At 46.5% G+C, this 22,653-nt stretch overlaps 1 protein-coding gene across 7 annotated transcripts in view; it reads left to right on the top strand.

The window, feature by feature from the left end:
• Positions 1-4,214: 4,214 nt before the first annotated feature.
• The window catches only part of Fubp3 (far upstream element binding protein 3), a 50,267-nt gene continuing 31,828 nt past the window's right edge, over positions 4,215-22,653 (top strand). For all 7 annotated transcript variants that reach the window (XM_051167139.1, XM_051167143.1, XM_051167142.1 and 4 more), the window contains exons 1-2: positions 4,215-4,345; positions 18,958-19,063. In XM_051167139.1, the coding sequence (XP_051023096.1) occupies positions 4,262-4,345; positions 18,958-19,063 (190 nt within the window). In that variant the 5' untranslated portion in view covers positions 4,215-4,261. The remainder of the gene's footprint in view (positions 4,346-18,957; positions 19,064-22,653) is intronic.

Raw genomic sequence — 22,653 nt, 5'->3', positions numbered from 1 at the left:
GACCCATATCTCAAAGTAAAACAACTCACTTACCTATATATGATGTGTGCGCATGTTGTTTGCATGAGCGCATGAGCATATGTGTTCACAAAGGTGAAAGTCAGAGGTCAGTGCTGGACGTCTTCTTCAATTGCTGCCCTTCGACTTCCTAGAACTCTGTAGACCAGGCTGGCCTCGAACTCAGAGCTCTGCCTGCCTCTGCCTCACTGAAACTGGCCCTCCCCAATTTGGATAGAAAAATCCTCCTGTGTAGGCGCTACTTTGTAGATGTATTTTATTTTGTTTTCGTATGCCTCTACCTCCCTTCCACCCACCCCTAACACTAGGTAGGAAAATAGGTTAGTGGGGAGAGGGGGCATATGTCTCTTTACTTCTTCTGGTTTCTTAGGGTAGTTGAATTCTTTGGGGCAATACCACTCTATCTTCGGGATATCCAGCAGTGCAGCAAACCAGGAAACCAAGTAGCCTTCTTCCTCCTCTGACCGTTTCCTCGAAGCCTCCTTTGAAGTGCTGTCTCAAGGTGTCCTCTCTGTCTCTGGGCTCTGCTATTTATACCCTCTCAGAGTTCTCAGACTTCAACAACTATCTCAGCTGGCAAAGACCACGCCCCTCTCTGAGCCCACACGAGACGCTTACTTGCTATGGACACACTTGAAAGCAGCCCCATATCCCACACTTCGATTAAAACAAAAATATAACATAACTAGGATTTTAAGGAAACCAAAACTCCCACTACACTCCTGTCTCCATGTCTTAGTTATTGCTCTGTTGCTGTGAACAGACATTCTGACCAAGGCAACTCTTGTAAAAGGAAATATTTAACTGGGGGCTGGCGTACAATTTCAGAGAGTTGGTCCATTGTCATCATGGTGGGGGGCATGGTGGCATGTAGGCAGGCATGGTGCTGGAGCAGTAGCTGAGAGTTCTGCATCCTGATTTGCAGGCATTGCAGGCAGCAGGCAGAGAGAGACACTGGGCCTGGCTTGGGCTTTTAAACCTCAAAATCCACTCCAGTGACACGCTGCTTCTGACAAGAACATGCCAGTAATCCTTCCTAAGCTGTCCACTAACTGGGAACCAAACATTCACAAATATGAGCCTATGGGAGAATTCTCATTCAAACCTCACTCTATCCACACACACTCCCAGCACTGGGATTACAAGCATGCACTGCCAGACCCAGCTTTTTTATTTTTCTTTGTTTGCTTTTTTGTTTTCCAAGACAGGGTTTCCCTGTGTAACCATGGCTGTTCTGGAAATCACTCTGTAGACCAGGCTGGCCTGGAACTCAGAGATCCTCCTGCCTCTGCCACCTGAGTGCTGGGCTTAAAGGCACATGCCATCACTGCCTGGCTAAATTAAAAAAAAAAAAAATTGCTCAAATAGGACAGAAGAGAGTGTCACATCCTTTCAGGAAGGCCATCCAATGGGGGTGCTGAGGACCACACTTGGGTCCTCTGCAGGAGCAGTACGAGCTCTTGATGGACAAGCCATTCCTCCAATTCCATGTCCAGAACCATTGGATTCTGGGGACTGAACTCGGACCTCACACCTGAGCCGAGGAATAGTTTAAGTGACCAACTCAGAGGTAACACTACTCACAAACACAGTGCATAAGGGGCTTGTTTGGGTTTCTCTTGTTGTTTTAAGACAGCGTCTAGCATAAGCTAGACCTTATTGTACAGCCGAGTGACCTCATCTCCTTATCTCCCCCCTCCCCCCGCCTCTGTCTGTCTGTCTGTCTCTCTCTCTCTCTTTGGCTTTTTGAGACAAGGTTTTCCTGTGTAACCTTGGCTGTCCCGGACTTGCTTTGTAGACCAGGCAGGGCTTGAACTCAGAGATCTGCCTGCCTCTGCCTTCCGAGTCTGCCTCTGTCTTTTAAGTACTGGGATTCCACCTGCAAGGCCACCTCGGTAGTGGCTGGGCTTCTACATTTAATGTCTAAAACACGTTTCCTATCCTCTTTGGACAAAATTCTTCTCACGTATTCATTGAACAGGTACTAAGAGCCAACCAAATGCAACAGGGGGCTGTAATAGGTATCAGAGAATAAAGCCCTGGAGAGTAGTGCAGTTCCCAGTGGTCCGACCACAACAGTCATTTCCTTGTGGTCCCTGCTCCACCCCCACCACCCCCTATAATTGACCAGACTAGAGTTACTCAACCAATAAATAAATAAATAAAATGAAATGAAATAAAAGTAGGGTGACCCAGAACTTTGTCATCCTAGTTAGGTATTCTGTGACCTTTGCAATGCAATACTTCTGGCAGTTAACCTCTTTACCCCAATTCTACTTACAGGGAGTGCCAGCTGAAGCATGAAAGAGTAGACACTCTTTACTCGAAGGTATAAACAGGTTAAAAACAGGGGTGCCACTGATAGATCATCAAGTAGGACCACGCCTGTCTTTAAGGCTGAAACTCTGTGTCTGATTTTTTTTGTTGTTGTTTTTTTGTTTGTTTGTTTGTTTTTCAAGACAGGGCTTCTCTGTGTAGCCTTGACTATCCTGGACTCACTTTGTAGACCAGGCTGGCCTTGAACTCACAGTGATCCACCTGCCTCTGCCTCCCAAGTGCTGGGATTAAAGGCGTGCACCACCACCGCCCAGCTTTTTGTTTTTTGTTTTTGTTTTTTACAAGCACAGTGAGAACATTGAACCACACAGAGTGCTGGCTCCTGCTTCTAGACAGCTAGCGCTCAGTAAGAGCCCCACTGCACGTGCATGCTTCCCTACCCCAAAAGTGATCAATTTAAATCGTGCAATTTGGTCAGATTCTTTTATTTTGCCATAATCTAGCAATTATTTGGATTCAACATTACTCAGTGCGGAATTAGTGTCCTAGGCACCTACTATGTGCCAAACTCTAGGAATTCAGGGGGAAACGAGAGCCTCTGAACTGGACAGATGGCTCAGTGGGCATAAGTGCTGGCTGCCAGGTCTGATAACCTGAGTTTGTTTCCTGGGACCCACAATGGCCTCCATATGCATGGGGTGACACAGTCATACATGCACACTCAGAAACAGAGTTGAAATGGAAGAGGGGGGGGGGAGGGTAAACAGGGTTTCAAGTAGCCCAGGGTAGCCCAGAACTAACTCAAGATGACCATGAACTCCTGAACCTCCTGTGCAGATCTACCTCCCAAATGATTTTTCTTCTTTTCATTTATTTATTTATTTATTTATTTATTTATTTATTTATTTATTTTTCAGACAAGGTCTCTCTGTGTTAGCCTTGGCTGTCCCGGATTCACTTTGTAGCCGAGGCTGGCCTTGAACTCACAGACATCCACCTGCCTCCGCCTCAGTGCAGGGATTAAAGGCGTGCAGGACCACACCAGGCCCACCTCCCAAATGTGTTGGCACAGTGGGGTGTGACTTTTTGTTCTAACAGGATCAAAGACAGAAGAAGCATATTCCCGAAGTAAGCCTCCCTGCTTTGAGAAATCACTATTGTTAACTTATTTTTCCTCAAGCATTCAAACATTCCACGGAGGTCTCTTGCCTCAGCAGGCCCCCCGAAGCAACGAAGGCCCTATGGTATTTCCTGTTACCCCAGTCAAAGAATGTGAAAGAGGACACCAGGCTTCTTAAGCGGTGTCATCAAACCCAACCTTGACAGACAGATGGCCAGTCTCCTGCGGCCGGGGACTCCCTGCAAAGGCGGAACACTCCTGTACTGAGGCACCTAGCACCACGTGAAGATGCTCAGCCCCAGCAATGCAGCACACCATCGCTATTTCGGGGCGACGAGAGGGAGCTGCCAGTGCACCTCGACGGTTTGGGTGCGCTGCTCAAGAGCCACTCTCTACACCGTCAGCTTCCAAAGATGGATGGACGGCCGCACCTGCACCGCAGCGGCTGCCCCCGCCCCCGTACGGCTGCCCTACCCCCCCCCCCCCCCCCCCCCGTCATTAAACGCCTGGGGGGCACCAAGCCTTTGGAGGGCGGGGTCCCGACCTGGCCTTCTTGATGGACAACCGCCTCGTGCCCTAGGCAGGCCCCTTCGCCCCGAGGCCACGCCCCATTTCCGGCCGGACAGCGGTCACGTGCCTTGAGACCCCGCCTTACAGACGCGGCTTTCCACCGCCATCCCACCCCTTCCACCTCCCCAACCTCTCTCTCTTACGGAGCGGGCAGTGCCTTTCCTTCGCTTCCCTTCCGCCGGAAGTGGGGCGACTTTCCCTTTCCGGCTACGGGTCCCGCAGCGGAGTGGGAGGCCGGACCGGGGAAGCCGAGCGGCGGCGGCGGTGGGGTCGGCCATGGCGGAGCTGGTGCAGGGGCAGAGCGCTCCGGTGGGCATGAAGGCTGAGGGCTTCGTGGATGCCTTGCACCGGGTCCGGCAGGTACGGGCGCGGGAGGCCCTGGCTGGGGGCGGGAGGCCGCCTCGCAGACGCCTCGGGTGGGCGCCTAGGGCCGCGAGTCGCGGGAGGCCCGGGCGGTTCCCGTAAGCGCCCCGGGCCGGGAGGAAGCCTGAACCGAGCGCTCCTGGCGCCTGCGCTCCTGGCTGCACCCACGGGCCTGCCATCCAGGGTTCAAATCAAAGCTCCTGGTGGACAGTCGGGTGTAGACCCCAGGCAACCATCTCACGCCCTGGACGTGGCTTCTGCAGACTTGGGAAACCTCGTCTTCCACTGGCTTCCATTTCAAGCGGATTGGAAGAAATTCGAGGACGCTGTATATTTAAGAGATTTTTTTTTTCCCAGAGAGAAGGGGAGGTGTTAAGTGGGTGGTCCCTAAGAGTTCCTCCTGGCGTTGAGTCTTCCTCTGCTGAGAAGAGTGTGGGATGGACTCGTTCGGACCATGAAACGTTACCATCTGGGCAATATTGTGCGTTTTGTCAGCGAAACTAGCTTTTTAGAGGGCTTGGGCTTCCATGGAGAATGAGTGTGGGACCTCTCTGGCTCCTGGCATGGTGCCTAGAACAGAATTGTCCTTGTGTCTTGTCTGAAACTTAGTGACAAGTTAGCCTGACGCTCAAACTTCTCTCTGTCCAGTGATGTTTATCTTCTCTCTGACTTTGTAAAGCTCGCTGGCCCTTTGAAGGTTGGGCTGTAACTAATGACGGGTTGATTCCTCGCAGGATGCCACAGGGCTCTTTCTTAGGTGGTCTTCACGTGAAAATGGGGTCTTTTCATTACTTTGCAGTAGTCCTGCAGGGAACCCTACCTGTCTGCCGTACGCTTTACATGTTAATACTGATGATGGTTCTGTTGTTCTGGAGCTTAACGCCTTCCAAATGTTGGTCTCACCCAACATTTTCTCCGATGGATTGTTGCTGCCTAGTCCAACGACTACAATAGTGACATCCATCTGTGCTACACCCGAGGTACTCATCGACTCTGAGAACGTGCTCCAAGATCCCTCCCAGCACTCTGCTCACTGGCACTTGCTTTCCTCTGCTGGATGGGGTCCTGAACCCTGTTTTTCACTGGTTGGTAAGGCATGCTGGATTTCCTTTCCCTCTGTGCTAGAGTGTCAAAGCCATCTTTCTGGCTTTCTGTGACCACTAACAACTATAGTCACTGGTTTAGAAAGTTCAGGCCCTCTGTCTGTATAGATCCTGTAGTTGAATGCAAAATGAATTTATTGTTGTTGTTGTTTTCCAAGACGATTTTTCTCTGTAGTTTTGGCTGTTCTGGAATTCACTCTGTATACCAGGCTGGCCTCAAACTTAGAGATCAGAGACACTCTGGCTCCCCAGTACCAGGATTAAAGGCGTATACCATCTGCCTTACATAAACTTTTGTTTTTTATTTTTTGAAGCAGAGCGTTTTTTTTGTATAGTCCTAGCTATCTTGGGATTCACTCTGTAGACCAGGCTGGCCTTGTACTCACAGGGACCCACCTGCCTCTGCCTCCTTAGTGGTAAAATGAAGTTTTAAGGATTGCTAAAACTCAGCATCTCTTAACTTGCTCAAGGGGAAGATACCTTCGTTCAGTGTAGCCTTAATGTGGAGAGCTGAAGAGGGAACACTTGCTCAGTATGTTGTTTCTTAAGTGCACCACTGGCTGGAGTGGTGATGAGCCCATTGGAGGTAGATGTGTTGCTTCTGAGTGGCAACAGCTGGAAGTCCATTCAACCCTTGAGGATTTGAAGGGAATTAAAAAAAAAAAAAAGAAAGAAAGAAAGTCTGGCATAGTGGCACACACCTTTAAATCCCAGCACCCGGGAGGCAGAGGCAGGCGGATCTCTGAGTTCTAGGCCAGGCTGGTCTACAGAGCAAGCTCTAGGACAGCCAGAGCTACATAATGAGGCCCTGTCTCAAAACCAAACAAACAAAAAACAAGTTTGTTGATCATTTTAAAGTTATTTCAGTAGATTTCATGGGGTAAAGTTGGGGTGTTAGAATTCTGCATTGTAGAGCTCTGCTTTCCCAGAGGGTCTGCGTTGGATTCCCAGCATCCATACGATGGCCAGGAAACTGGTAGCCCCAGTTGCAGGGGATCGGACACTCTTTTCTGGCCTCTGCAGGCACTATACACAGGTTGTTCACAGACATCCATGCGTGCAAGCAAAAGACCTACACACATCAAGTTGTCTAAAAAAATCTGCACGTGATAAAGCTTAGCAAGGGAGACCCAGTCTGAGTATCTGTATAGTCAAGGTTCTGTGTCTCCGTTACATATAGAGTACTCCCAAGTCTCCTCTTTCAAACAGTAAGTGGGAAGACTGTTATGGATTCTTGTTTGTACTGGGGATTGAACCTAGGGCCTTGTACATGCTAAGGAAGCCCTTCAACACAGTGCAATAATATTGAGGGCTCGTCAAGTTGCCCACGCTGACCTTGAACTCAGGTTTCTGCCTCAGCCACTCACATAGCTAGGATCACAGGTCTGGTCTCCTGGGCTTGACTTACTATTTTTCTTCATTTTAATAAGCATAGGGTTTTCCCCTCTTGTCTGGTCTCATAATAATCAACAATAGTAAGGCCTTCAGTTTTCAGAGTCATGCGTTGTCTTATGTTCAGTTGACATAGTACGTTCTAGTAGTGTGAGGTGACCCTGCTGGAATTCAGTCTGTTAGGCCTGTTGTGTAGCTCTGTCATAACTGAACTTCCTTCCCATCTTAAAGCATCTCCCTATTTATTTATTTATTTATTTTTGGTTCTTAGAGACAGGGTTTCTCTGTGTAGCCTTGGCTGTCCTGGACTTGCTTTGTAGACCAGGCTGGCCTCAAACTCACAGAGATCCTCCTGCCTCTGCCTCCTGAGTGCTGGGATTAAAGGCGTGTGCCACCATGTCCGGCTTGAAGCATCTGTCTATAGCTGTCTCCAGGCTTACAACAACAGTACAGGTGATTGCTGTTAGTGTACTTGACTATGGAATTCATGAATTCAAGATCCTTTTACAGCTTAAAAATATTTCCAGAGTGGGGCGTCCAGAGGATTACTGTGCGGCAGATGTAGGAAGTTTACATCTGTTCTGAAGGGCAGCAGAAATAGGATCTGATTTAGAATGACTGATGCAGTCTGAGACAGCTACGTATTCACAGAGCAACATGGCTACCTCTTCAGGTCATTGGCAAATTCAAATGGTCTTTCAACTGCTTAGAGAGGACTGCTTGCTATTAGTGTCTTTCAGAGGCACAGGAGGCCATCTTGTTCCAGAATGACATTCTGCATTTGCCCTGACTGCCTAGGCTACAAGAGGGACAGGGGACACAGTCTGGCTCACTTTTAAAACTTTCTGAGGATGATTAAAAACATTGCCTGGCGGAGGGCATAGCTTAGTAGAATGCTTGCCTAGTGTGCATGTATACAGTACTGGGTTCTGTTGTTGTTAAATTATCAGTATTGTCTAATAATGTTTATTATCAGGCCTATAATTATATTCTAACCTGCTAGCAATCAATGAAGACACAGACACCTGTTATATTTTAAAATAGATATTAATCCTCTAAACTACTTCCCATAGTGGGGCAGGTATACCTGTCCCAATCCCATGCCATCTGCTTCTAATAATGTCTATCAAGCTACCTCCCATCCATAATCCCAGATACGTGCTAATGTTCTTCATCTGGGCCAAATCCTCCATCCACGCCGGCCATGTGCTTCTCCTCCATCTAACCCATGGCGGCCTTCTCCTCCTTTCTTCTCTTCCATTCTCTCTACTTCCCAAGATTCTCTGTCTCCCTAAGCTGGGGAAGCTTAGCTACGCCTGTCTCATTTCCCCTGCCCAGGTGCCATGGCCTTTTATTAATTAGCATCACAATACATCAGATCAGCAGGGTTCAGCCCCCAGTGCTGGATAAGCTAAGTATCGTGGCACGTAATCTGTATTTAATGCCAGCACTTGAGAGGTGGAGGCATGATGACCAAGAAGCTCAAGTTGTCCTCAGCTATATAGCAAGTACAGGGGATTTGAGGCCAGGGTGGGCTGGATGAGAACCTGTCCAGAAAGCAGAAGTTCTCCAAGTCTGTTCGCATCAGTCACAAGTGAAGACAGTAACTTCTTAACGCGGTCTTGTAGCATCACAGTGTTAGGAACTGCCAACAGCCTCCCTCTAGCTTTCCTGAAGTTACTTTGCCAAAGTCAGTGCTCCTTAGGACTTTAAGCTCCTGTCTGTTGTGGAGGTAGTTTTGTTGAGGCAGGGTTTGCCTCAGGCTCATGCTCCTCATGCCTTAGTCTCCTAAGAGCTGGAATTAGAGGCATGCAACAGCACACTAGCTAAGGCCCTATGCATCACCCAGCTCCATAGTATGTACTTATTTATTTATTATTTATTCATTCATTCATTTTGGTATTTTTCAAGACAGGGTTTCTCTGTGTAGCCTTGGCTGTCCTAGACTCACTTTGTAGACCTGCTGGCCTCGAACTCACAGTGATCCACCTGCCTCTGTCTCCCGAGTGCTGGCATTAAAGGTGTGCGCCACCATGCCAGGCCATAGTATGTACTCTTATGGAGTGCAATATAAATGGTTCTTCATTGACTTGGACACCATGCCTTGTACCCAGATAAAATCACCAAGTTATTATAAAATTGAGAGGGCTAGCAAGATAGCTTAATGGATTAAGGGATTTGCCACCAACCCTGAGTACTTGAGTTCAGTTTTTAGCACGTACATGGCGGAGGGGGTGAGTCAACTTCTGGGCATCATGGCACATATGCAACCACACAAAATAAATACATGTAATTTTAAATCATAGAAGGTAACCTTTTAGGAAGTTTGTAGGCCTGGAAATCTAATCATTGCTGGCACCTTTGTGGGAAAAATATTGATTAGTGTGTGGCCTCAGAAGTTCAGCCTCCTTGTAGAGCTCCATTTTCTACCTTGGAGACTGAGAGGAAATGGCTTGGGGCAAATTACCTATTCCCTGGGCTGATACGGTGCTTCAGTAAAATGATATTGGTATAAGCAGCACATTTCCTTTAAAAGAATAGAGTGTGCTGGCTATTTAAAAAGTCTCCATTCACTGGCTGTTGGTGCACCTTGACATATCATGCCTTTGCTCATTTAATATGTGGATTTGATTCATGGCTCAATTGAGCTGCTGAATGCTGAACAGATGAAACTGTCCCACTGAAATCACTGCTTTGTGTCTGTATACTCTTTGCAGCTTTCTCAGACACTTGGGGGAAGCCAGTGCCTGTGGGGGGGGCAACCCATGATCTGCTCCTGAGGCTTTGCTCTGGTGGGGCACTGCTGAACTCTTGGAGGGTTTTGGTTGGTGGCTGCCATGCTACTATAATGGTTTTTAACCCAGGGGTCTCATATATCAGATAGTTAAAATTTATGACAGTAGCAAAATCACAGTTATGAGTAGCAACAGAATAATTGTTGAAGGGGTCACCACGACTTGAGGGTCACAGCATTAGGAAGGTTGAGAACCACTGCACTAATAGAAGCTTTGAACTTATTATTAGGTATTGAGAAGTAGATAGTAAATGAACTAACTGTATTTATTCCATAGTAAGCCTCAAAGGTTTTTCTTATCTTCATTGGAATGTAAACAAAAAACAAGGTTTGGCCACTAGAGTGTTTGAAATTTATCATCATGTTAAGGTCTGATAACCCACTTATGTGTCAGATTTTGCTGTCTTTTGAAGTCCCAGCTATGTAGTAAATACCTTCAGCACAGCTCTCCAACTAGTGCCTCAGGCTGGAGAAGACTCCAGGAAGCCTGCAGCTGTGGAACACTGAGGAACTAGGGTGGCTTCACGTGCAGACCTAGGTCTCTAGCTTTTCATGAAAGCTCCGACTGCCTTTCCGTGTCTGGCATGGCAGTCATTGTCTTCACTGCAGTCATCAGCAGTAGCTGCTGCCCATGACTCTGCTGCCTTCTTCCTGCCACCTTGGCTGCTGTTTTGTGCTGCCCGTTGCTGTTCCCTACTGACTGTTGTTCTCCCATCCTTTTCCAAATTGGGAGCCCATCAAGTGGCCCAAACGTCCTGCAAGCAGCTGCTGAACCTTGACTAGATTGGCTGTGTCATGTTTGAACTGCACACTTCCTGGGTCTTTGAAAGAAAAGAACGTGAAGGCAGGTATGTTTAGGACACGCAGGCTTAAATAAAAGGCAGATCCAACTCCTTGCTGCAGGACTTCCTCTGCATCTAATAGCAGCGTGCAGTGACTCCTGCAAGGGTAGAGAGTGTTATGTTACTTTATGGAAACAAGTCAGTTCTGTGGATAAACTCTAGAAAAGGTTGCTCTGGACAATCTCCACAGCACTTTCACATCCACGAACACGCTGAACTCGATCCAGCTGCAGCTAGAAAAAAAGGCTGTGTTTATAGTGGTCTCTAACATGCTTTTTAACATGTTATGATAAGTGTTTGTTGCCATTCTTCTGCTTTTCTTTACCCTCTGGAGACTGTCTTGAATTCTGTAGACCAGGCTTGCTTTGCACTCAGAGATCTGCCTGCCTCTGCCTCCCAAGTGCTGGGATTAAAGGCGTGTGCTGCCTTGCTTTTCTGTGTAGCTCTTTTATTGTGTTGTTTCACCTATGAATCATCCCAATTGAAAAAATAATTTTGGTCTTTTAGGAGAGTACCTCATGTAGCCTAGGCTAGTTAAAAGTCACTAAATGTAACTCTCAAACTACTGATCTTGCAGCCACAAGTGTTGGAACTAAGGTGTACACTGCCACAGCCAGCGGAGATGGGAAAGAAAAGCCAGGCTGCTTCTGCAGGCACAAACTACAGTTGTACTGTAGAATAGATGGTGTCAAATCACTTGCCATTATTTGAGGAGTTGCCATGTTCAAGGCCTCTTTCTAGTGGCTAGGCCAGTGGGGAAACAAATCAGACATATTGTGGCTACTTTTATTTTCCTGTGGAGTTAACATGCAGGGCAAGGGCTAGAATTCCCATCTCGTATTTGAAAATAAACTAAAGGAGATAGAACAGTTTTTCTCAAAAAGGCACACGGGGACTGGGAGCTAGCCTAGCTGGTGAAATACTTGCCACACAAGCACAATGCCCTGAGTTCAGATCTCCGGGCACAGTGGGTCACGTCTAATCCCAGTGCTGGGGAGGTAGAGACTGGAGAGGCTCGCTGGTCCACCAGCCTACTTGAATTGATGAATTCCCGGTTCAGTGAGAGACCCTGTTACATACTGGAGAGTGACTGAGGAAAACATCAGCGCCAGCCCCTGGCCTTGGTCGTGTATGTGTGCACCCACAGGTGCACAGATAACGCTGTTTATGCTGTGGCTCTTGGGTTTGAAGCAGGACTTGATTCTTGTGTCGAGTTCCTCAGATCATTTCCCCCTCAGTGAGTGACTGCAGCTCTGTGACCCAGTAGTGAAGGGATGCTTATGGAGCAGGATGGAGCCATTTTCAGCCCCATTATCAACGCAGTGTCTTAGCATGGTTCTTTCAGGTGGGCTTCTCCATATCTGCTTGATTGAACATATGCCCTGTGCCAAGCATCTGGGAGGGTGTGCTTTAACTCTGGCAGAACATGACCCAGAAATATTTCCATTGTATGAGATTTAGGAATCATCTGAAAGCGAATCCTAGAGCCCCCCCCCCCCCCAACAGATGCTCTAGGGAACCATAGTGATGGGGACAGGCCTGTTCCTCCAGAGCACCCGTTGTTACAAGGTGGTAGCTTAACCACCTCACTGTGAGCTTGTTCTGTGAGTTTGTGAAGTGCTTGGCCAACACAGAAGTAGGAATGTCTCATTCTGTCTGTGTGGATTCAGTAAATGGTTAGGAAAAGCTGGGAACTGACATCTCTGCTTTCAAAATTCCTTCTTTTGCTCAGTGCCAGTAAATGGAGCAGAATCAGCCAAGGGCAACATCTCTGATGACAGTAGCTTCCATTGAAAGCACCATGTTGCCCTGGGGGCCTTAGCTAAGGGTTCTTAGCTATGTCGACTCATCTGATGGTCATAAAGTCCCCCAGGAGGTGGTAATGATGTGATGTGACTCCATCCATGATGTGGAAGTGGCTCTTCCCACGAAGCAGCGAGGACACTTTGACAAGCCCCCTTCTCTTTCCCCCCACCCCGTTTTCCTCTTGAGTGGTGTCTTACTTGGCCACCAAGCCTGTCTCAACTTTTCCTGTACTTGGCTTACAAGTCTGTGCCACCATTCCTGCCATATTTAACTCTTATAAGCCTCAGTTTTCCATCTGTGAAATTCTTGCTTTTTTTTTTTTTTTTTTTTTTTTAAAGACAGGGTTTCTCTGTGTAGCCCTGGCTGTCCTGGAACTCACTGTAGACCAGGCTGGCCTCAAACTCAGAAATCCACCTGCCTCTGCCTCCTGAGTACTGGGATTAAAGGTGTGCACCACCACTGCCTGACTGAAATGGGAATTCTTGATGGTAATGGTTTTCTTAAAAGCTGGCTGTGATGGCACATGCCTGTAATCCTAGGACTCTGGGAGGCAGAGGCAGGCGGATCTCTGTGAGTTTGATGCCAGCCTAGTCTCCAAAGCAAGTCCAGGACAGCCAAGTCTACACAGAGAAACCCTGCCTTAACCCCTCCCCCCAAAAAATCCTAATATTGGAAGGGTACCCTTGATCGGTGGGAAGTGGTCTTGATTAGGGATTCCTCCACACAGCAATGTTGTTTGTTTTGGGTCTGTGCTTCCAAGGCACATCCTCAGCCCAGTGTTGTTTTAGGTCCAGGTGTTAATAGGCTCTGGCCTTTCTTTGTTACTGTTACACTTCCACAAAAGATTCCAGAGCCATTTCAGATTCCTAGTACTGGGAGCCAGGCTGTTCTGGGTGCTTTGCATTTGTTACATTGCTATCCCCAGGTAACTGCTTTCTCACAGTAAGTTCTCTATAAGGTCCCTGAAGACCTTATAAAGGAAGGAAGTACAGCAAGCATGTCAGGGTGCAGGGAGTCTGAATCTGATGTGCCGGTTTCTCTGTGGTGTACTTGGGCATGGAATGTAGGACCAGAGCATGGCCCTGTGGTTTGTGGCTCCAGACCCTGGCATTGGGTTTATGGCCCTGGCCAGAGTTTCCTGTTGGTACAGGGGTCAGAGAATGTGCCAGTCCAGCGTCGTATTCCCCCAGGAGGGTTAGTAGAGCTGCCGAAGTCCACAGGTCATAGGGAAGCCATGTATATTGTGTGGGCAACTGGCTAGCCTTTAGCTGCTCTGTTTATTTATAAGGATGAACTAGTGGACTTGGGCTTCCTATTTGATTTGCAAGGGGAACTGTCGTAGTGTTGAGCCTGTTGCTTCGATCTTGACTGTGTACTGGGAATGGCTACTGCCATGTCCTAGTGACAGTGATTTACTGTGACTCCTGTGTGACCTCTGCAGTGACTATGCAGTCTCAGTACACTGCTTACTTAATATTTTTGCTTTGTTTCATTTGGGGGATGGGGTCTTACTGTGTGTTGCTGAGATTCCTTCCCAGGGGAGCAGTGTCTACCCCTTCTCCTAAGGCCCCGTGACAAATTGCATAATCCCACCACAGAACCACCGATGGATTTATTGGACTTTTGCACAGAGCATAGGTGAAGGGTTCCTTCCTGTAAACAGGGCACACCTGAAAAACAACTACCCAGCAGCAGTGAGGGCTCCCTGCACCCAGGAGATGAAGTTCTGTCTTCTTACATACTCTAGCCCATCCCCAAGGCTTTAATGCCTTTAAGGCCTTGGCTGTCCTGTGCTGGACTCTTTTGTAGACCAGGTTGGCCTTGAACTCACAGTGATCCACCCATCTCTGCCTCCTGAGTGCTAGGATTAAAGGCATGTACCATCACACCCGGCTTTTTTTTTTTTTTTTTTCTTCTCCTTTCTTGAGACAGGGTTTCTCTGTGTAGCCCTGGCTTGCTCTGTAGATCACACTGGCCTTGAACTCAGAGATCCACTTGCCTCTGTCTCCTTAGTGCTGGGATTAAAGGTGTGCATCACCACCACCTGGCCACATACATATTCTTATTTGTATATGTGGGCACACTGTACAAGTGTGCTTTGAGGTCAGAGATTGAAATCTGTATCTTTCCTCAATTGCTTCCTATTTAATTTACTGAGAAAAGTCTCACTGAACCCCAAGCTCATGACTGAGCTAGTGTAGCCAGCTTGTCACGGGACTCTTCTGCCTCTGCCAGCTAAGTGATGGGATTACAGGTGGGCCACTTTCCTTGTCTGGCTATTTTTTAATGTGAGTGCTGGGATTCAAACTCAGAGCTTCTGGCTTCTGTGGCAAGTGGTTTACCCACTGAGCCTGTCCTCAAATAATATCCCAAGTGGAAGACTGCTTAGTGTCTGAGGGAGCAAAGAACGTGTGCTTGATCTTGAAAGCACAGATCCTGCACCACCTAGTACAGCCTGTGTACCTGCCTGTTGGAGGGATCACCAAGGGAAAGACCCTTGCCACCTCACTCAGTCGTGCACACTGGGCTCAGTGTGGTGTAGTAGGAATGTGTGCGTGCAGAAGCAAATGGGGAGGACTGTGGGGTGCTCAGCTAGTCAGCCCCGTGATCTCCTGTTTCCTCCCCACAGCAGCAGAGATGCAGGCATTTGTGCCTACACCCAGCTTTTTACATAGGTGCTAGGGATTTGAAGCCAGGCCCTCATGCTTGGAAAGCTGGGCACCGTACTCACTGAACCGTCTTCAAGCACAAAGCCAGGATTTTTGACTGATTCCTGGTACTGTGCTCCTTTTCCCCCACGTTTCTGCTAATTTGGCAGCAGAGCCTAAGTTCCACTGGGTTTTGTTGCATGTCCTGCCTGGCTCCTGTGACGTCTGCATGCACAGTCTGAGTGGAGAACTGCCTGTAGCTCACTTCCCTAGAGCAGCTCTCTGAGCAGCTGCCTTACAGACAGACAGCTAGGATGGGAGGCATACCCTGAGTGCTGCTGCCCTGCACGTTGCCTAGAGCCTAGGAGCCTTGCTGCAGTCAGGGAGGTCTGCCTCCTGTTCCTGCTACTTCTGATATAAGTGGCTTTAGGCCAGTCACTCAGCTTTTCTGAGCCTGTGTGGAAATTATGCCAATCTCCTGGAGCACAGGTTCTCAAACTGGGGGTCGAACAACCCTTTCACTAGGGCCATCTATGACCATTGGAAAACACAGATGTTTGTACTACAATTTATTTTATTATTTTAAGATTTATGTATTTATTTATTATGTATATAGTACTCTGCCTGCCAGTACAACTGCAGGCCAGAAGAGGACATCAGATCTCATTATAGATGGTTGTAAGCCACCATGTGGTTGTTGGGAATTGAACTCAGGACTTCTGGAGGAGCAGCCAGTGCTCTTAACCTCTGAGCCATCTCTCCAGCCCCTGCACTACCATTTATAAGAGTAGCAAAATTGAAGTAGAAACAAAAATAATTTTCTGGTTGGAGGTCACCACAACATGAAGACCTGTATTAAAAGGGTCGCAGCATTAGGAAGAAAAGAAAGAAATGAGAAAATGTTCGAATATTTCTTGTTCTCTTATAGACTAAAGCCATTTCCTGGAACAAGGCTGCATTGGTTTTTTTGTTTTGTTTTGTTTTTTGAGTTTTGTTTACTTTTTTCTTTTTCTTTTTTTTCTTTATTGTTGTTTGAGACAGGATTTCTGTGTGACCCTGGCTGTCCTGGAACTCATTCTTTAGGACAGGCTGGCCTCGAACTCACAGAGATCTGCCTGCCTCTGCCTCCCAAGTGCTGGAATTAAAGGAATGCACCATCATGGCCTATCAGTTTTAATTACGTACATACTTACAGGATCCCTCAGAGGCCAGAGGTGGTTGTGAGCACTCACGATAGGTGCTTGGAACCAACTCAGGTCCTCTGTAATAAGATCAGTAAGCGCCTTCTTTCCATCCTGGTTTTGTGTGCTTGCTTGCTTGTTTTGAGACAGTGTAACTCAGGCTGACTGGAACTCACGGCAGTCTTCCTCCTTCAGCTTCCTATGATGGGATTGTAGACACGAATCACCACATGTGGCTGCAGTCTATTTAACTGTTACTCCATACTACATAAACTATATATGTATATTGCCTTAGTCACTGTTCTGTTTCTATGAAGAAACAACCTGATCAAGGCAATTAAAAGAAAGCTTTAATTGGGGGCTTGCTTACAATTTCAGAGGTTTAGTCTATTATCATGGTGGGGAGCTGAAGAATTAGTTGAGAACTACATCTTGATCTGTAGGACAAGAGAGACTGAGATTGATTGATTGGGAGATTGAGATTGGACCTAGCTTGGGTTTTTGAAATCTCAAAACAGGGAGATCTCTGAATTCAAAGCCAGTCTGGTCTACAGAGTGAGTTCCAGGACAGTCAGGGCTATACAGAGAAACCCTGTCTTGAAAAATCAAAGAAAAAAAGAAAGAAGCATAAAAGTCAAAGCCCACTCCCAGTGATATATTTCCTCCAACAATACAATGGCTACTTAAACTGGCCACACTCCCTAATCCCTGGGAAGCAACTATGTCAATGTACTAGCCTCTGGGGACCATTCTCACTCAGCAGTGCCTATGCTACTCCATCTCAGTGGCAAGGTCACAAATTACAGACAACCAAAATAATCGTAAATTGAGCACAAATGCAAACACCCCTGTTACCGTTTAGAAGGTGTGTGTTTGTTTTTAAGGTTTTCGAGACAGGGTTTGTTTGTGTGTCCTTGTAGCCTTGGCTGTCCTGGAGTCGCTTTGTAGACCAGGCTGGCCTCAAGCTCACAGCGAACTCACAGCAATCTGCCTGCCTCTGCCTCCCGAGGGCTGGGATTAAAGGTTTGTGCTACTATGCCAACTAGAAAGTACTCATTGATTCAATGAAAATAGTGATAGGAAACCATTCTAACACTCATAACTTACCAGATTTTGGAGAAAATGACATTCCAGCCACTTATAAGACCAACAGATAAGGAAAGAGGCTGGTAAGTAGGAGGGTGGCCAAGTGTGAGTTCAGTCTGGGCTGTACAGTAAATTCCAGGCCAGCCTGGACTACACTAAACCCTGTTTCAAAACAAAGCACAAAAAAAAGAAAGGCTGGGTGTGGTGGTGACCTCCTGCAATCCCAGCACTTGGTAGGCTGAGGCAGGCCTGCCTCAAGCAAACAAAAATCTGGGAACCAGGGGCGTATTCCAAAGGGAATGAAAATAACATACCTAAACGTGCAAACTTGTGATTAGGTCCTGTCTCTCTTTAGGGTACTCACTGTTTGGAACTCCTCTATCTCTTTGGGGGGTCATTTCAAATTAATGTTCTAAAAGATTTGTTATTATTTTTATTTATATATACATCTATGTGAATGTGCCACATGTATGTATGCCAGAACCAGAAGATGAAGTCAGATTTCCTGCAGTTGGAGGTGAAGCCATTGTAAGCCACCTGACATGACTGTTGGCAATCAAAGCCAGCAAGAGCAGGTAGCTCTAGTCCAAGTTAGTGCTCCAGTTTCTGGAATCACTTTTTAAAAGTTATTATGGGACTAGAAAGATGGCTTAGCTGTTAAGATGATTGCCTGATTCTTCCAGAGGATCCAGCACCCACGTAACTCCTCAAAACGGTCTGTAACTCTAGTTCCATGGGGTATGATACCCTCTTGTGTCCTCTGAGGGCACCAGGCACTCAGGCTACACAGATACATGTATAAGCAAAACACCTTTCAGCATAAAATAAAAATAATTTTAGAAAGAAGCTAAGAAAGTGGGCTTCTTTCTTTAGCAGAGATGATGTGTATGTGTGTACATGTAGAAGTCAGAGGACAGCTTTTGGATTCTTTGCACCTTTGGGGGATCAAACTTAGATTGGCAGGTTTGGGTGGCAAGCACTTTATCCTCTAAGATATCTTGCCAACCCAATTTGGGGTCATTTTTACTATGTGCTGGAAATGTTTGGGGGTGCTCCAGGCAGCCCAGGGCCAGGTGTGTCATTCATGCTCACTTGGCAGTCAGGAGGCAGAAGCAGAGGGCTGCCCTTAGTTTGAGAGTACATTGTAGGTTCTTGTCTAAAAATAACAAGACCCCTTGAGTTACTCAGAGGACTCTAAAAGATGTGGCATACATATATATTAAGTGGCTAATATGATTTTCTTAGGGGGTTGATGAGATGGCCCAGCAGGTAAAGGCAGCATGAGTTTAAACTGTGAACCTCGAGGGGCAGTAAGAGAGTACCAGCAATCATAAGTTGTCCTCCACATGCACCTCCTCCCCCTTGAATTAAACATTTAAGCCTGACGTCGGGCCGCACACCTTTAATCCCAGCACTAGGGAGCTAGAGGCAGAGTGCTGTGAGTTCAAGGCCAGCCTGGTCTACAAAGTGAGTCCAGGATAGCCAAGGCCAACACAGAGAAACCCTGTCTCGAAAAACCAAACCAAACCAAACGAAACAAAAACATTTAGGGAGTTAATTTCTAGAGAGGCAAGACGAAAGAAAACTCAACAGGTAAAGTGTTCCCACCCCCGCCCACCCCCCACCCCAAAGAAAGTGGCTTGTGCTGAACTAAGGGGGAGAAATGCCGTAACAGCCCCTTAAAGAAGACTCTGTCTTCCATCCTAGGATACAACTGTGACTTGCTACAAAGTACTTAAATTCAATTCTCTCTGTAGATTGCTGCTAAAATCGATTCAATTCCTCACTTGAATAATTCCACACCGCTGGTGGACCCCTCAGTGTACGGATATGGAGTGCAGAAGCGGCCCCTGGATGATGGAGGTAAGTCGCTATAAACAGCTCACCTTTTTGATGGCAGTCAACCTGCCAGTTATTTCGAGTCTGTGTCAGCCATTTCTGTGCAGCTCTCCAACACCACATTCTTAGAGGACCGGTGAAGGGAAGTAGTTAGGGTGATTTTTTTCTTAGCAATTGGCTGGCATTTGAGTTCCTATTTGCCTTGATAATACAAGAATCTTTTCAGTTGGGAATGCACGATAAAGACTTGGCCTCAGCGACCACTTGGAGGTAATTTGACCCATTTGAGAATTGTGTTTGATTTAGTTCTCAGTCCCTCTGGTACTTGCATGGGAATTGAAGTTACTACGTCTGTGAAATACTAAGATTTGGTGCAAGTTTTGTGGAAGCTGTGGTTGAGTTGACCTCTAAGAAAGGGAAGAGCGGTGACCTTGCCAGTCTCTGCCACCTTTCATCCTCCCCATTTGTGACCTAGCTGTGCATGTTCCCTGCTTTGACCATATTCCTTTCCCTCTCCCATCCCTGATCCATCATCTTTCCTAATTGTCCCCAGCTACTGTCATGTGTGCAGGCTCTTTCTAGAAGTATCCATTATCATTCATTCATGTATTAGTTTGTTAGTTTCTATTTCCAACTCTGTCTCTAAAAGAATTTAGGGACACTGAAAGTACCTGTCACCAGCACCCCAGCCCTGTGTCGGTCACATTCTGCCGTGGAGCAAACCATGAATGTTGGTGAAGTGCAGGGTTACATACGGGTTTGCATGTAGCTGGTGGGACAGTATCTTCCCCACTTGCCTTTTCATCAACTTCTATACGTACATAGCCAGTTGTGTATAGATAATTCTGTCACTTGTTAGTGGAAAACAAAACCCACCAAGGTTTAGAACATTATGTGTTGTGTAATCTCCTTTCCAAAAGAGTGCATTTTTATTAGATTTAGTTACTGTGTGTGTGTACACGTGTGCATATGCTGTTTTGTCTTCATGTACATCTGCACACCAGAAGAGGGCACTGGCTTTTATAGGACTACAGTTTTAGAGAGTTGTGAGCTGCCCTGTAGATGCTAGGAATTGAACTCTAGACCACTAGAACAACAGCCAGTGCTCTTAACCACTGAGCCATAGCTTCAGCCCTGGAGTTCATGTTTTTTGCTTGTTTTGAGATAGTGTCTTTCTACATAGCCCTGGCTTACCTAGAACTCACTATGTAGATCAGGCTGGCCGCAAACTCAGAGATCTACCTGCTTCTGTTTCCTCAGTGCTGGGATTAAAGGCGTGCACCACCATACTTGGCTTGAGATTTATTTATTGTTCAGAATAATTGACTTCTGAGTGTAAGGGATGACTCTTTTGAATGTGGAGTTCATTGTTTGTGGGCTGTGGAGATAGTTCAACACCTGATGACCTGAGATCAGTCCATGGAAGGAGAGAAGTGGTTTCCACCATTTGGCCTCTGAACTCCACAGTACATCTGTGTGCATGCACACGTGCATACAAAATACATTTTTTTAAAAAGCAAGCTGAGATTGATCTCACAAAAAAGTTCACCTCAGAGTTGTCAAAACGCAGGTAACCATTTAAATTGCTGCTCCTAAGTGCACCTGTGGTCTTTCCATTTTTGTAGGTGATTTCTTAGACTTAGTATGGGTGTATGTGTTGTGGGCAGTTTCGTCCAAGCAAAGAGTGATGACTCAGAGAAACCTCTTTTCCTTTACAGGGCTTTTGTGCTTTGTTTGTTCCTGTGGGATATCAATATAAAAATAAGGTGGAGTTGTCTGGCTGAGCACAGATCTTCTTAATGGATGGTCTCTCTCTGGTCCAGTGTTCCCAGAAATCATAATCAATCACTTTACAACTTACCCAGTCCTGTCTAGCAATTCAGCCTATGGGATCAAAGTGTAAAAATTTGGGTAATGCTGTCATTTGCATAGGAGATACCTGAATATTTGCTAGTAAAACCCTTTGTCACTTTTACATTTTTTTCCTCCTGTTTGAAAGAAATCAGTAAACATGCTGAATTTATCAATAAAAAGCGCTGGATAGCAAGCAGATGTAGATGACTTGGACAGAATCACAGGGGAAGAGCAAAATCTTACTTGAAATCCCAAGTCCTTGTTATAATGCATGTGTCTCACTGCAGCCAGTCTTCGTTACTTTGTGGGCTCTTCTTTTACCCACCCAGTACTCTCTTCCCCTCCCCCCATTTCACCCCATTTCACTAGGGAGAGAAAGAAGTATAGAGGGGGAGAGAGATAAAGATCCTTGAATCTGCTTTCTTTCCTTTTGTTTCTTATTTTATTTTTTTTGGTTTTTCGAGACAGGGTTTCTCTGTGTAGCCTTGGCTGTCCTGGACTCACTTTGTAGACCAGGCTGGCCTCGAACTCACAGCGATCCACCTGCCTCTGCCTCCCGAGTGCTGGGATTAAAGTGTGGGCCACCACCCAGCTATCTCCATGTTTTTTAAAGAGACCAAAATTCCAGAATTCTCACTATATTTCCCCCTTTCTGTTTTAAGCCATTGATTATGCTGAGTATAGCAGGACATTATGAACAGACATTTTCAATGAACTAAGCGCTTTGGGTCAGTGGCCAAGGTTTTCGGGAGACCTTCCCGTTCTTTCTGCTGGAACAGCTTTCCCTTTGCTGTAGGGAAACAGTAGTAGCTGAACAACCCATCACCTGTGTTAAATCACATCTCTCTTTTTACATAGGCTGTAATTTTAGTGTCTCCTCTGAAATCTTCATCTATAATTCCTGGATGCACGATGAATCCTTGGGAAGTCAACCCACTCCTTCCCAAGACATCCATACTGTCCCTGCGGGCAAAGGGCATAAACTCCAGTGGTTATTTTATAACATTGCGTTTTCAGGGATAGAGTAAGATGCTTGTCTGTGGCCAAGTCTAGAGCAGCGCTGCCTGCAGTGGCGTGCGTTAGAGCTGCAGTATATGTTGAGGAGGCTTTTCCCCCAGTTTCTTATTTCTGTGTTGACAAAAGGCAAACAAGAGGCTCATACTTTTTGCTGCAGGGCCTTGAACTAGCCCCTCCCCCTCCCATTTCATTTCCTGGAGGCAAGAAATTGCTTTGAATATCTTTCTTGGATCTACACTCATTGGTCCACTCATTGGTCCCTTGCAACTTTACCTGTTATACCCTTGGAAGCCTAGACCTTCTTTCTGGTTTATATTTAGAAAAACCGCTGTCCTTAGAGATGCCTTGTTCACAATTTGTTATAAGTGACCAGATTTCTCACAATTAAAGCACCAGGCACTGCAACCTTTGGTGGCTTGGTCATAGCCTCTTTGCAAATGACCATACTTCCTGCAATTGAAGCACCAGGCATTTTGATATTGGAGACCTGTAGTCATAGCTTAATTAGCATGGTGCACCTTAGAACCGACACCGATCCTATCCTTTTTCCACTCATCCATAAACCCTGTTTGTGCTTTTAACGGTCTAATAGCATTTTTACATTCAGTATTTGCATTTTCATATACCAAGGTCTCTCTCAAAACCTGTCTTGCGTCAGGGTTTGATACAGCTTTGTTTACAGCTGAGAATAATCTTTGTAAGGAAAAAAATCAGTGAAAATTTCTCCAGAGCCTTGTATAATC

The sequence above is a fragment of the Acomys russatus genome, chromosome 24 (genome assembly GCF_903995435.1).
Source record: "Acomys russatus chromosome 24, mAcoRus1.1, whole genome shotgun sequence".
Classification (NCBI taxonomy): domain Eukaryota; kingdom Metazoa; phylum Chordata; class Mammalia; order Rodentia; family Muridae; genus Acomys; species Acomys russatus.
Note: the sequence above shows the minus strand (reverse complement) of the source record. Positions and strands in the feature narration are given on the sequence as shown.